Source organism: Pelmatolapia mariae, linkage group LG1, assembly GCF_036321145.2.
Source record: "Pelmatolapia mariae isolate MD_Pm_ZW linkage group LG1, Pm_UMD_F_2, whole genome shotgun sequence".
In the NCBI taxonomy this organism is placed as follows: domain Eukaryota; kingdom Metazoa; phylum Chordata; class Actinopteri; order Cichliformes; family Cichlidae; genus Pelmatolapia; species Pelmatolapia mariae.
In genome coordinates, this window is record NC_086227.1 from 28,301,682 (window position 1) to 28,317,366 (window position 15,685).

General features: G+C 36.0%; 1 protein-coding gene across 2 annotated transcripts in view; it reads left to right on the forward strand.

Annotated features, from left to right (window-relative positions):
- The window catches only part of LOC134630494 (MAM domain-containing glycosylphosphatidylinositol anchor protein 1), a 183,874-nt gene extending 168,389 nt beyond the window's left edge, over positions 1-15,485 (forward strand). Inside the window, exons 17-18 of one of the 2 annotated variants that reach the window (XM_063477818.1) lie at positions 2,158-2,275; positions 11,983-15,485. In XM_063477818.1, coding sequence (XP_063333888.1) covers positions 2,158-2,275; positions 11,983-12,068 — 204 coding nt within the window. In that variant the 3' untranslated portion in view covers positions 12,069-15,485. The remainder of the gene's footprint in view (positions 1-2,157; positions 2,276-11,982) is intronic. The other variant, XM_063477826.1, reaches the window with a different exon arrangement.
- The last annotated feature ends 200 nt before the right edge of the window (positions 15,486-15,685 follow it).

Below are 15,685 nucleotides of genomic sequence, written 5' to 3' on the forward strand. Positions count from 1 at the left end.
TATGTTTTGTTTTGAGTACATGTGGGGTTAGGTCACTCTTTTCTTTTTGCTGGGTCAGAATCTGGTTAATTGGACCCACCCTTGCTCTGGCTCGATATATTTACACACAAATTGATAGCAAGCCTGCTCAGTTGATACTTTAACCGCAGCATGTTGCCGTTAACAGATGGAGTTTTTAAAGTGAACCCAGTCATGCACGGTCTGCCTCCCCTCCATGCTTGCACCTGCTCGCTTGTTAACCTGTAGGTATACAGACATACTATGCAAGTAGAGTGCATTTAGTTTTTTTTATTTTCATTAGTACTGCATCCTTTCTACAGTAACACCTGCTCCGTTCTCACTTTTTTGAATAAACTGAGGGTTAAATACCTTGCTAAAGGTCTGCTAGATGCTGGAGTTTAAAAAAAAAGTTATTGCTGTATACTTCAGCCCATGTAGTAATTTTCACATAGAGCTGTTTTCTGTTGAAAAAAAAAAAAGTAAAACAGAATGAGGCATTGGAATTGCAGAAACGCTCAAATATGATTACAAAGCAAGAACTCTGACTATTGTTTTCAGAATTAAACTTATCAAGCACTGGGGTCTGCAGTAAAAGTCAATAACAACTGCAGTCATGAGAGTTACTTTTGTTGTTATTTTGGAGAAACAAAGTTTTCTTGTTTATTTGCTTTTCCCTCCTCAGAAGCTAGACAGAATACACTTGGTTTTTGATTAGCTGGGTGCGCTGGGCTTTTGGTGCCTTGGTACACCACAGTAATTAGGCTGTCAGTCAAAACCAGATGGCTGGTGGCTAAAATGGGGAAGTGTTCAGAAGAGTCTCCTGCTTAGTTTTCTTGTTGTGGGTCCAAAAATGATGTTAGGATATGACTGCAGCTTGTAAATTCCTGAAATGGGAGAGTAAACTAGCATGTTGCTATCTGTAATAGATGTTTCCATGTCTTTATTTAATTAAAGTATTCATATTTTCTGTAATTATTAATTATATTTTTGTTGTTGTTATTATTGTTATCATTGCTCAACTTTACATACAGAAAGTAGGTTCTTTAAATTAATTAAATTAGTTTTGCATTTTAATTTTAAATTAATTTTTACAAAATTTAAGACATTTTGACGGAGTATCCAGTCCTGTGAAAAACTAAGTATACTTTTACTGCTTCTATAGGTATTAAGAAGTAGCAGGTGCTGATAATAAGTAAGCATCACCTTAATAAATTTTGGCAGATTTGGCTGGTTTGCCATTCAGGTGTGTATTAACACAATCTCACGATCTTCCCAGGTGTGGACATCCCAAGAAATTCACTTCAAACCATGAAATGCTCAGAGAATTATCAAAAACCAAAGAATGATATCTCAGTGTGTGAAAAGTTAAGTTTAATGACACAATTAGGAAAAGAAGAGCAATTATGGCTTTGGAAGGGTTGCCAAGAAGGTTGCCTTCACTCTCTAAAAAGGACATAGCTTAGGTTTTAAAAAGGCTTCTAGTTCAGTGTCCTTTGGAGAAATGAGGTCAAAGTTGATATATTTTAGCATAACACCACATTTGGCAAATACCAAACACAGCACATGAGCACAAACACTTAACACCTATGGGGATGGTGATTTGGGCGTGTTGTACAGCCACACAAATAACCCCTGTATGCCAAATCATTCTGGAATCAAATATGAGGCCCTTCATCCCAACAGCTAAAGGCTGGCCCGTAATGAGTCATGCAAAGAACAATTATCCTAAAGAGAGCTGAGAGAGCTGTGTATCAACAATGCTTGAAAACCTAAATGAACTGAAGCTACACCGTAAAGACAAGCGGGCCATTCCTCCCCTTCCACCACAACAATACGAGACACTGATAAAAACATACAGAAAACGACTACTTATTTTGGAGTGTACGAACTTTTGTGTACAAAGTGTACACAAAAGCAGAGAGGACTGCATAAACTCGTATAAAAACTTACTTTCTCGCATGACCGTAGATATCAAATGCGAGGAAAAAAGCAATTATTATTAGTTAGTCTATTATTCGTTAATGTAAGAATTTAATTCTGGCAAAATTCCTCAGTGGCCATTCGGTGAACTTTTGCTGTGTTTTTGAAGGTCCTTGTATTAATTTCTCGGGACATACTCAGCTAGCATTCATCTGTTGATGTTTCTTTTCTAAACAGATTGTGTTTGAAGGAATTCGAGGCTCGGGTTTTGAGGGGGATATTGCCATTGACGACGTGTCTATCACCAGAGGAGAGTGCAAGCAACAAAACACTGTAGCCAACGCAGGTAAGACAGGTAAGAGATTTTGTGATTTTTGTGTAGAAATATACTTAATAAACAAAGAAGCACACAAAAGCAACTTTTGGAATTTGTGGTTTGGTCATCTTCATACATTCAGAGAAACTCCAAATAAGACAGGCCATACCATTCTTTAAAAAAATGTATAGCTTTGATATTATTTTCAGCAGAAATAAATAAAAATCAACGACTTACTAAGAAAATGAATTATCAAACTAAATTCACCTGTGTTGAGCTGGATTAAGTTAAAATGAAAATAAACTGAGGTAATAGAGAATTTAATTGCTATAGAAACCACATTTTTAGAGCTGTCACGATATGAGAACTAAAAGTCTTCTGTAGTGTTTGGGAGGTGTTGGAATATAGTGCACAGAGAAAATATTGTCTTTGTGCGGGATGTATAAAGACAAGTGGACACCACAGGGCACCAGCATGGAGGCAAGCTGGAAGGCTCATCATAATTTGTGGTCCTTCTTCATCTTCTTCTTTAATAACTGTATTTATCTTGCTATCTTGTCATCCTCTAACTGTCCATACCACATCCTGCTGCGTCTTCCACACTTATTGTCATTATATCTATTCTTGTTTCCTTTTACCCTACATTCTTCATCTATCCTTTATTCATCAGCATAGCTCTGCTCACTGCTCGTTATCTTTAAAAGCTTGTGTTATTTATTTTAGAAATGTAGAGAAATGACAGAGACACTGTGTGATAATTAAGGATTTAGATAAGAAAAGAAGATAAATGCAGAAACACATGCACAAGAAAAGGAAAAAATGTTTATACACAATAAACTGACCAATCAAGTTTGCATGGTAAGTTAAATCAAGCAATCTGCTCCTGATAGGGGCGATCGTGGCTTAAGAGTTGGTAGTTCGTCTTGTAATTGGAAGGTTGCCGGTTCGAGCCCGGCTCGGACAGTCTCGGTCGTTGTGTCCTTGGGCAAGACTCTTCACTCGTTTCCTACTGGTGGTGGTCAGAGGGCCTGGTGGCGCCAGTGTCCTGCAGCCTCGCCTCCGTCAGTGTGCCCCAGGACAGCTGTGGCTACAATGTAGCTTGCCATCAACAATGGGTGAATGACTGAATGTAGTGTAAAGTGCTTTGGGGTCCTTAGGGACTAAGTAAAGCACTATATAAATACAGGCCATTTACCATTTAATATACAATAATGTATCCTAGGTCAAGCTAAGCTATGCTCATAATATTATTTTGTTACTTACAAATACTGTTTGACAGGAGCAACTTTAGCAAGAGGTGGGAATCCAACAAGAAAAAGTTTCAGTGAAGCAGTTTCAGTCCATGTAAGTGTGTGGAGGGATTCCAATAGCCTGCAGGTTAGAGAAGATATAGCAAGAGAAGAGGTCAAAAACACAGTGTTCAAAATTATTTATATATGTATTTGTTCATTTGCATGTATATGTGTCTGTTAATGTAAGAAACCGCAAAACAAAAACAAATGGAAAGTAATCCAAAAGACAAAATATGGCTACCATCAGCTGTGCTCTGCAAACCAAGTCATGCAGGCAAATATACACACACACACACAAACACACACACACACGCAGTCATGTACAGACATCAATACATATATCATTGTCTTTCACAGTGGCCTTACTGGCATTCCAGATCACATACAGGAAACATCTGATGAAATTTCAGACTGTTAAAGGAGTTTTGTTAGTAATTTTGTGCTCACTTACTTTTTTCTAATAGGAAAAAAAAATCTTTCTATCATAATATATTGATCCTACAATTTGATTGACCAGTTTTAAGTGACAAATTTTACACAGCCCAACATGACAAATTTACCTCTGTGGTTTCACTATCTCATTAGTAAAAAAAACAAAAAAAACCAAAAAACTTTCATTCTTAGAAAAAAAGATTGAAATACACTCTTTACTAGGGAAAGAATAAGAACTCGGAGCAAAATAGGAAGGACCCCAGGTACAGACATAGATGAAATACAGGAGCAAATGCTGTGTGTCGCATTACAATATACAGCAACATGTACTGAGAATGTTCATGTTAACTTTTGCCAGAAATTATTATGAAAAAATATTAGAAATAAACAAAAAGAAAAAAATTGAAAACACACAATCTAATGAATTATTAACATCCTCCTTTTACCTTCTCAAACCTTGAGTGTGAGTTGGTGTGTCTGAGTGTGCTGATGAATGTCTGCTTGGATGTGCAGTGCAATCTCACACATATGTGCATGTAACAACACTGGCGGATGGAGTGAATAATGGATGAAGGTGTAAACAGGAAGAGGAAAGCTCTTGAGCTCTCAGAGCGGGCGCGTGTGCATTTGTGTCCTGCAGGTTTTATGCAGGCAGAGACTCACAGTGCAGACAGATGGGCAATTATCAGGCAAGTACCTAAAAAGTCTTTGCCACTGCAAGAAACAAAATGCGTCTGTCTTGGGTACAAGCTCTACCTCCATGAAGTTGGTGAGGTAAAATAGGGATTAGAGAAGAATAAACCCACACTCAAAAAAATAATTCATTGGATGAACGTAATTTTATCTTGCCATTTATATTCCATCTAAACAAATCATGTTATATTAATCCATCTTGATTGTGTTGTTTCAACACGATATATGTTTGTAAGTTTAGCATAATATTAACATTAACACTGCATTAATTTGACTTTTATTCAAACAACTTGTTTGTACCAAGTTAGTCTAATTAAATTTAGTTAAAGTCATGTTATATTGTTTAAACACTTTGGCACGTCAAAAGTCAGTCTTGTTACATGAATTAGTAAAATATTTGTTTGTCACACCAGTGATAATCTTGTTGAATGAACAAATGTAACTTATGTCTGTAGTACATGTTGTGTTCATATTACATAATGTTCAACAAAAAATTCAACGGATTAAGAGCAACTTCCAATCCACCCATCCTCTTATCTTTATCTGGGCTGCAGAAGTGATAAGGTAAGAGGGGCAGGGTACATCCCGGACAGGTCGCCAGACTATCACATAGAGACAAACAACCATTTGCACTTTAACACCTTTGGGTAATTTAGAATCACCAATTACCCTTACCCTAATAACTGCATTAATTCTAACTGTGGAGGGAACCAGAGTACGCAGAGAGAACCCATTGCAAACTTGGCCAGATTGTGGATTTGAACCCAGGACCTTCTTGCTCTGAGGCAACAGCACGAACCACCATGGCGTTGAGCTGTCAATACAGACTCAACAAAAGTAGGAAAGCTATGCTTCATGCAGAATTTTCTTTATGTTTTTGTCCTTGACAAATTAAACCATAGTAAATAGTAATACATAAACGTGGTGTGTGTATGGTTGTCTGCCTCTTATAACCCCAGTGATTTTCCTGTGGTTTGACATCTCTTGTGATCTTGTGAATTTCGTGAGTCCAGGCAACTAACCACTCTTCCTAGATTGTATCATGTCATCTGAACAAGAACAAATTAAGTTTTTGAATTTCATGCACATCCAACATGATTTAACTGCGTTCACCATAGAAACATGAAATTATTTTGTTCAAATGACAAGTTAGATTTTTGTAAATGTAACAACCACCCAATTTACTTTTTTGAGTGCAACTCTGTTTGTCAGTAATTGTACATTTTAATTTATGACTTTGAGAAAAATGCTAATTAATTTAGAATACATAAAGTTAATTCGTGACCAGGCTCTAGGCAGGAAGGCTAGGTACAGACATTTACCACTTCTGGCAGTGAACGATGGAGCACACAATTATAACTGATTAACAGAAAGTTACAAGTCTGTGTCATAATTGGAACCTTGTGTAAAATATAGATCTAAACCTTTTTTAGGTTATCAATAAAGAGATAGATATTAGGGGGGTGAGATGAAAAATCTGTACTATGGCACTTGTCTGCACAATATGTGACAGGAGTACATGTAGATGTAACCAGCAGCATTGCCCTGCTGTGATCACGTTGTGTCTTTTTCATACGTTTACATAAAGTGCATACACCCACACACACTCCCACGCATACATGTGTGGAAGTGTTTTGAGCAGGTGCTTACTGTGTATGCGACCACTGCAGCTGCCGTATAAGCATACTCACATGCACATCTGCACACATTTACTTCAGGTCAGCTTTGTGCACACACAGGAGACTGTTATCCTAAATGAAGGATGATTGCCTCTGACATGTTTGGTGCAACTCCACCTGCACAAATCACAGAACCCCACCTGGCTCAGATGTGTTTTGTTGCAGGAGAAGAGGCAGTTTACTTTAAACTGAAATCTTTGTTGTTTTTCTGTTGCTCTTCTGTCACGCTGGCCCATTCTCAAATAATTAAACAAATTTTTTTTTAAAAAAAGTGTATGAACAGTACATACAAAAGGCTGAAATTAGTCCAAAAAGACCTATTGGGCAACGACATGCAGAGTTCTGGTAGTGATATTAAATGTCTGCCAATGCAGTAATACAAATGGAGCTTTATCCTATTTTTCAAGGTTTAATTTAATTTGTGGGTAAAAGTTCCAACAGAATGCTCATTTCTTTCTTAAAGAAAATAATACTGGAAACTACAATATATTTGATTCTATTGCTGCACACAGCAGGCAAGAATAAGCAGCCAAAATTGAACTGAACTTGGTCGCACAGATAATAACGAAGTTAAAACCTCAGCTTACACACAAGGTTTTAACACAGATACTAATTAAACCCCACAGGGCACACATGTCAGACACACACACACAGGTGATCAAATTTATTATGAAAACTATACCAGCCTTCTAACTGTGAATTTTCATGAGATACAGGAGTCAAGATATAAATAAACCCATTTTCGCACACCTGACGAGAACCTGTCCAAATGTGGATATTATTTAACTCAACCCAATAGCCAAATTTACACAGCTAGTCAAAAACCTTTGCAACAAAGACAGAACTGTGGAATTACTGCTTAATTATTTTGTTAAACTGTGCCAGGCAGCTCAAAATAAGCCAAAGTGTTACGGTCATTTGAATGCAGATATTTTAATCCAAATGTGACTCGGTACTCTGAAGTTAGTTTGATAAATTTCCACACGACGGGCACTGATGTCCAAAGTTTTCCAAACATCTTTGAGGACATTCATCACAGACAGGTGTGTGAGTATATTTTGCACCATGGTTATCCTTAGTCATGCTTTTAATTGCATTTTGGAGAATAAAAGACGTGCAATAGAGGGGTTAGAGGGACAGAGTATTTTAATTTATTTAACACAACTTTCTGAATTACAAATTTCCGAGTAAAATAACAACGGCAAAAGTGTTTCAGCACCTTCATCTATTTTTTTTTTTCATTTGCCAGGGGGTGCTGTGATGGCTGCCTTTGGCCAGAGGCAGTGCTGCAACACCCCCAGCACCCCTGGTCTTGGAAATAGGACGAATGAATGAGTGCGTAAAGAGAACATTTGCTAAATGAAAGGGAGGAAGCAAGACAAAAGTATTTGAAATACAATGTTCCAATACCAATCAAAAATCAGAGCTGTAGTTAAATAATGAAAACCATCTGCAAATAGAACCACCACATAGGATAGCAGATGAGAAAATCGTGTCATCATTTACCGTCAAAAAAGAAACGTTATGTGATTTATGGCAATAAGGCCTGAATAATATCTTTTTTTCAGTTTCTTAGCACAAGTGACTTATGGAAGGTTCATCAGATATGCCAGTGTTTACCCAGAATTCTTTTTAACTCTTTAAAAAATTGGCATTTGCAGCCACATTTTCTACTTTTTCTGAAGGGAGAATATTACAGAGATTATTACTACAGAGGGAAGCATATTTAACTGCATTACACATGGAAAGCCCTAAAATCTTGAATAAAGCATAAATGAAGAATTTGTAATTGTTAAACCAATTTATATGGTGGATGGGGTCACTTAGTCATAGAGTATTTCATGCATTCTTTTAACGTCTGTCAACTTTAGTGGAAACATTATTTTTTTCTATTCATACTTTTTAGTTAATTTTGCTATATTTTTACTTCTAGTTTTTAAAATTATTGTGTATATTGATACTGTGTTGATACTTTCAGTGTAGAAGTATATTTAGAATGATTGTAATTTGGCTGTGAATGCTGACACAAGTTGCTCTTATCTGCTAACCTCTGGGGCAGTTCTCTTTACAGTGTGCTGGTTTTTGATTGGTATTTGAATACCACCTGGTTTTTACATATTGTGATTATTGTTTTCTTATATTATACTAATGGCGGCTTGCTGAAACTTGTATGTCTTTTTGCCCTTTAGTATTTTTATCAGCGTGTTTTCTCCCTTTTCTGCTACATTTCAAAAGACTGCACCCTGTTTATCGTCCAAAGATTTGGAGTTGAGTGCTCTATTACTCTGTATCCTAAACACCATGTTCCACTCAATTGGTTGCCTGCATACTTTCGACTCTACTGTAGGAATGTGTGTGTGTCTGTGTGTGCCTGTTTAAATGTGTATCTTCTGCATACAGCTACAAAATTTATTACAAATATTGATTTTCTGCCTGAAGGATGGACCCCTGATATGAAATCATATTGATCTTTTAAATACAATACCCATGCTTTTTTTTAAGAAACTGTGTCTGAACAGCTTGCATTTGTAATTTATGTATTAAAGGAGGGTGTGTATTGTATGTGTGTTTTTGTGTTTTGTAGTTTGCTTTATAGGACTGTATATATAAATGAATATAAATGAAAGCTTTAGATGATCCTGTGTGCTGTGTCTGAGCTGGTATTTTAATTTTCAAATTCAACAAATCTGAACAATTAGATTACACCATATAAAAAATGTCTACATTGTGTCTTCCAACTGTGCTTTAACAATCATGACCTTCAGAAAAAAGCTAAGGAAAACGGTTCAACAAATATTGATGATGACATCAATCGTAACTTCTTTACTCTCATTAAAATCTCAGAGCTGTCATGGCAATGTATGGGATCTCAGTGGTGACGCTTTCTGTTTCTCTTGTTTACTCAACCACCTTCTCAGCCATGACTGTCTTCTCATCTTTTCTTCTCCATACAACCTGTTCTTTCTTCCCTGACAGTTTCTGTGAACCTTTTTCTACAAACCCTCCTTCTTTCTTCATAACATTCACAACACGGTTTGATATTTTTCACATGATACTTCTTACTAAAACTACCACTTCAGGGCATTCTTTACTGCTCAAATTAAATTAAATTTGTTTAGAGTCAATAAATCATTGAAGGCTAGCTCTAATTTACATTCATGTTATGCATTTAAAAATGCAATAAAAGAGACATAAAATATAAAAAGGAACACAATAAAACAAATACAGTCATACAAGATTCAGACAACACACCCGCAGGCTTTAAGAAAGTCTTAAGCCACATAGATAAACATAATCATCACATGCACAGTTATTTACTTAGTTTGTCTTTAATCTTCGGTTTGTCTTCTATGACAGTTTTGTCACATAAAAGCTTGCTGTCTGCTTTAGTGTGACGTTCCTTGTATCCTTGATAATGGATGATTATTATGTAAATGCCTATAAGTGTCCTTGATAGTTTTTAGATTTCAGTAAACTGTCACATACATCTCTTACTAAAAGTCGTTTTTATCTCAGAAAACCTTCTGAACCGTCCTGTTTATACAGCCTTTGCAACAAGTTAATTCCGGTGAGATATAAAAATCATCTTTCTTGTAATTTTAAAAATATATATTTGTTTATGGCCACAAAGCCTATGTGATTGTTCACTACTACTTTAATTGGGGAAATTACAAAAAGCACATCAGTTGAGACCTGTACTAAAAAGCAAGTTCAAGAAACCTTAGATGAATTTTGCTTTTCTGGCTTTGTCTACCTAACCTCAGCATTTAGACTAAATGTTCACAAAAAGGTGTTTATTTGATTTGGATAACTCAAACCAGTTTACTAATGTAGCTATGAGTGTGTTCACACAAAAGGTTGTTAAAAAAAACAAGTACTGTAAAAGGCTTAGGCAAACTGTTTTAGAAATATATTGCTTACAACAGGAAAGGGCCATTTTTAAATTTGTTACTGTTGAAATTTAATTATAGGGGGAAAAAAATTGAGACATGTTGTTTTTAACACAAAACCACCTTTTATTAGGAAATTCTGCAAAATTGCAGGCAATATATGAACAGAGTTAAGTCTTCTGGCAGCCTGTCGAGTAAAGCTTATCAGCAGTCTGCTGGACCAAACCCAGATGCTCTGGTACCTTTTCCCCGAAGGCAGGGGGCTGGAGAGGACCTGTGAAGGGTTGAAGGGGTCACCCTCAAAGCTGATGGCTTTGTGGGTGAGGTGGATGTTGAAACCAATGATCTTGCTAGCTGTAATGTCAAATGATTCCCAGAATATGAAGAAATCCTTGTGTGCAAGGGACAAGGCTGAAAAACAAATATTGGATGTCCACGAGCTCTCAAGCAGCACTGCATCAAAAACAATCATGTTTCTGTCACGGAAATGACTGTATAGGCTCAGGAACACTTCCGAAAAATAACTGTCTGTGAACACAGTTCATCGTGCCATCCACAAATGCAGGTTAAAGCTCTATCATGCAAAGAAGAAGCCATATGTGAACATGATCCAGAACTGAAGGGCTGAAAGGATATGATATATCTGGCTTGTTCAGTTCAAATCTTTGCATTTTTGATGGTATGCATTAGTGTCTATGGAATTGGCCACTTGCACATTTGAAAAGGTATACCCTGGTTTTGGAGCACAGAAGATTCAGGACTTTTGAGCAGCTAGAATCCTATATCAGACAAGAATGGCACAAAACTCCTCTTCCAAAAGTCCAGCAACTGGTCTCCATAGTTCCCAAATTCTCAAGTTTACAAACTGTTTACAAGCTGTTGCTAAAAGATGGGATACTACATAATGGTAACTGGGTCGTGTCCCAACTATTTTGAGAATTAGTATCGCTATCAAACTCTAAATGAGCTAATATTTTTCCTAAAATGGTACATTTAAAAAAAATTGGTTTATGAGACTGCAAGTAATTAAAAATCTCATTGTCATCTTATCGTTCTTTTTTTGTTTACACATTACAAAGCGTTCCAACTTTTTTGAATCAGATTTGTATTACAAATTAATGGGAAAATGAGTTATTAATGGGTCATATGAGTTAAGACTCAGATGGAATGTAGGACTTAGGGAAAAGTTACAAGACATAGCCAGACTTTTGGCTCTGTACTCATAAATTTGAGACATCCATTTGTGAGAATTATTCTGAAAACATTACCCCCTCTTATTCCAAAGCAATGAACATTCTTTGTGGCAAATATCACAGGCACGAAGGAAACATGCTGTTACTGTTCCTGTTACATGCTTTTTTCACATGCGTGTGATTCTTTAAATAGTCTCCTCCCAAAATGTTGTGCTCTAAAAGGGAAAACCCACATAAATATGCAATAAGGCCAGCTGCAAAAAAAACATAGTAGATTTTTTTTTTGTGTGTGATAGACAATATTTTTTTTAAAATGTATACTACTGCAATCTGTGCCCCTAGATACGAGGGATTTTTAGGTTATGGTTTTGTATCTCTTCTTTTATCCTGAACATAAAGTAAGTTAGCGTAGCAGAAATGAACCTTACTAAGGCCTACATTTCTATAGCACAGGCCAGTTTTGGAAGAATACTGGAATTATTTAATCTTGATAGCAGAAGCTGTTAAAAATTGCTAATATGTTATTTCTGTGCTAACATGACTCTTTTTTTGTTTGTTTTTTTGTAGTTCTGATCGGAGGATCACACCCACTCCCACTGGCTAAATGGCTGACCTTTGGCCTCTCCTGCTTTGTTTCACTACTCTTCAGATGATGAGCACTCCCCATAGCACCACCAACTGTCTGTGCTGACAGACACTGCCCTGACTTGCGCTCTTTTACTTCTCTCTCTTCCCCTCTACCTGTCTTTTCCTCTGCATACCTGTCCATTTACTTGTCTGTCCTCTTCAGTTATTGTCTTGCTGTCCTTCATGCATCCAACAAGAAACACTATGTATTTGTCTATCTTCTTGTCCTCTGCTCTTTTTTTTTTTTAAATATTTCACCTATTTGCTTCATATAACCAACCAATGCTCATACTGTATTTAAGGTTAACATACTTAATGGTCTTTGACATAGAGACTTGAAATTCCCTCCTTTATCCCTTGATTAGATTCTCTTTATCCATGTCAGTGTGTCACTTTGTCAACTTTGTCTTTTTTCTCTCCTTTGTCATCCTTCTTGGTCCATATGTGCACCCTTCATGTATCTTCACTCCCTTGAACCACTATCCTCGGAAGTCCTTCCACCCTATTCCCCAGACACACCAAAGTGTCGGACACTCAACCAAAGATGACAAAGGACCTGAGGGAATGAAATGGGGGAACGGGGATTCTAGGAAGAAAGTTAAAGAAAGAGCGAGAGAAGAGGGAAAGTGGTCAAAACAACCTTTTCCACAAAGACCGTCTCCCTTCCGGACCAGCCTTTGGCACCATGGGAGCTACTGATTGATAAGGAGACACTAAAAACTGATGACTGAATGAATAAATAAATAAATAAATCAATGAGGAAATGACAAACCAGGACTGAGGATAAAAGAAGGGTGTCCTTGGTAGCCTCTTGGTAGCCTCTCTGCTTGCCACAAGAGACGAACCTCAGTGCGGATTATACGTGTACATTTATCTTATATATATATATATATATACATATATATAAATAAATATATATTAAATAAAATGAAGGTTAAACAAAAACACAGCTAGGGCAGTGGAGGACTTTACAAAGTGAAATTAAAGAAGCACAACGTTTATACAACCTCTGCTGTTCCTTTGGATTTTATTCAATTTCTTATGTGATATTGCAATTTGTCAGACCTATTCAGTGTTTTTGATATTTGCTTTTTTGTTCTGTTATGGCATCATGAGGGTCAAGGTAATTAAAGTATTACATTAATATTTATGAGAGGTAGAGAGGATGATTTGTGATCCAGAACCTGACTGAGCACGTGAATGGAAATGCAAAGATGACCCAAACCATCTGGTAACCTCAAATTTTCTTCACAGATACAGTACCGAGTACACATATACACCCAGACATAAACAAATGAACACTCAGTTTTCATTGCTGAAATCACAGTCAAACACATGTCATCCGATGAGGAACACAGAAGGAAAACCTTGGCTGGTAGATGCAACTTTTACTTTTGTACTGTCTATTTCATAAACTTCTTTTTACTAGATATAGGAGTCAAATATCTGAATTAATCAGAACACAGCAGGCAGACGTGCCTCAAACATAAAGCAAATTGTGGTGTTTTATGGGAAATGGATAAGCGCCTGGAGTAAGTTTCAGCACTTTCGCGGGTTATTGAATGTCATGTATGGATTTCCCCTACCCAATGCGTCAAAGGTGGAGAAGATTATCAGTCTCTGCCAGATGTGCAGTGTGGATTGAATAATACATTCTTTGTTTAATTACTGAATGTCTGTATTATAAGCACTTCTCATAGTCCCATAGATATGATTGTTAAAATTAAGCAATACTCATATCTATATATCTACATAATTGTTCTCATTGCATTTAAAAGTATTCTGAAAAAAATCATTGTGTCCAAAGCACAGCAGAAAGGCTTTATCTGTCATCTTTCATCAATTATTGCAGTTACCAGTGTAATTCTGGTAATTGTAGCCATTTAAATTTTAGTGTGCTTCAGTTTTTCTGTACTGTGCTTCAGCTGTTTCAAAAAACTCCACATTGATCAGCCACTATGCTGATCATCTTCATCACCATGTGTAATGGTATTCATCTCTTTTCTCTGCATTATGTCACAGCGAGTTCATCATTGAATTTATTTCACTTTTTTGTTTATATCTGTTTTCTTTGTTGTAGTTGGTAAACAATATACATTATTCATAATTTTTTTTTCATTCATAAAAAAAAGAAGAGATTATGTGCCTATTTAGACTGCTGTGTGCAGCAATCCTGCTTGCACAGCTTATGTGTATAACATCATATTGTGTAATTGCTGCAAAGTTGTGCAACACATGTAGGATATCTCTGTGAAACACCACAGACAGTACTGTATTATATGAACATTGAAGCCCTTTGAAGCCTACTCTAAGCAAATCATCATATTGCAAAAATAGTCCTGTATCTTAGCTTTAGCTTTGTCGTCATCCATTTACTTTGATCTGATAAGTGCATCTGATGGATGAGTTAATTCAAATTACTTGATGGGGAATTCTAGGGAGATGCTTTCTTGTAAATGTAGATTGTTCATTCTGCAAGTGGCCTAAAATATTTTCAGTTCCTGGTAATGTCTTCAAAATAGCCATCAATTTATAGAACACAACACAGCATAGTGGCTCTTTTTGTTTTGTTTTGGTTTGTTTTTTTCTGCATTGATTTCATTGTCTCCCCACCTTGTCTGATTAGGCAAATGTGTTACATGAGGCATTCATATCAGCTTAAGTTGTATAGCATCATCAGAAGCATTAATGAGCACAATAACAGTGCAGTAGATAATGCACTTTAGAAATATTACTAAGCATTGCTATATGTGGCATTTTATCATGCTAACATCATATCATTCCTCATAGTTCTTTGTCCTTAGAAATAACAAGGTAAACACTGTTAGAACTGCAAGTTAAAGATGGAAGTCGTATGATGCATTATCTTTTTCACAAAGAGATGCAAATGCTTTTCATTTTTCATTTTTTGTTTCCATGACAACTTATAATTAAAGGCAAAGCCATCATATTAGTGGTCCCACATAGGAATAAAATGTTAACACATAAAGATACACATATTATTATTTAGTATTCCCTGATTAAAATTCAATGTATTACTTTTTGATTTAAGTATGTATGACACAAAATAATAAATTTTGAGCAATGCAATTAGATTAATTCTGAACACTGTCTTGGGTCACTTTAGGCAAAGACAATATTTAAAGATTTACAAAATTTGTATTTTTATCCAACAAATTTTGCACCTTACTGTTACTGGCAGTACTCGATCCCTGTTCAAATCTAAATTGGAAAAAAAAAATTAACAAACTTTTAATTAAATGGCTTTATGTTTGTATTTGTTTTTATATAAACAATTGTAATGGTCCTTTAGTTACTATCCATTGATTCCTTTTAATATTTTGAGTGTAATCACACATGTAGCAACAGTTTGGACATGTATTTAGGCTAGATAAAAAGTAAGCTTTGCGTACATCTTCCATAATAAAATGACATGCTGGTTACATGCTTTTGAATTCAGGTGATATTCATTATTTGAGTGCCATACAATAAATCTGTCTACTTCATTTGTTTTAAAGTAACATCTGTCATAAACTCATTATTTTTTAAAGATGGTTAATAGTGGTTTTAGTGATGCTCTTAATATAATGATATACTTAAAACAATTGAAAAGTGAAACCAAAGAAAGGAAAACAATTTAAAT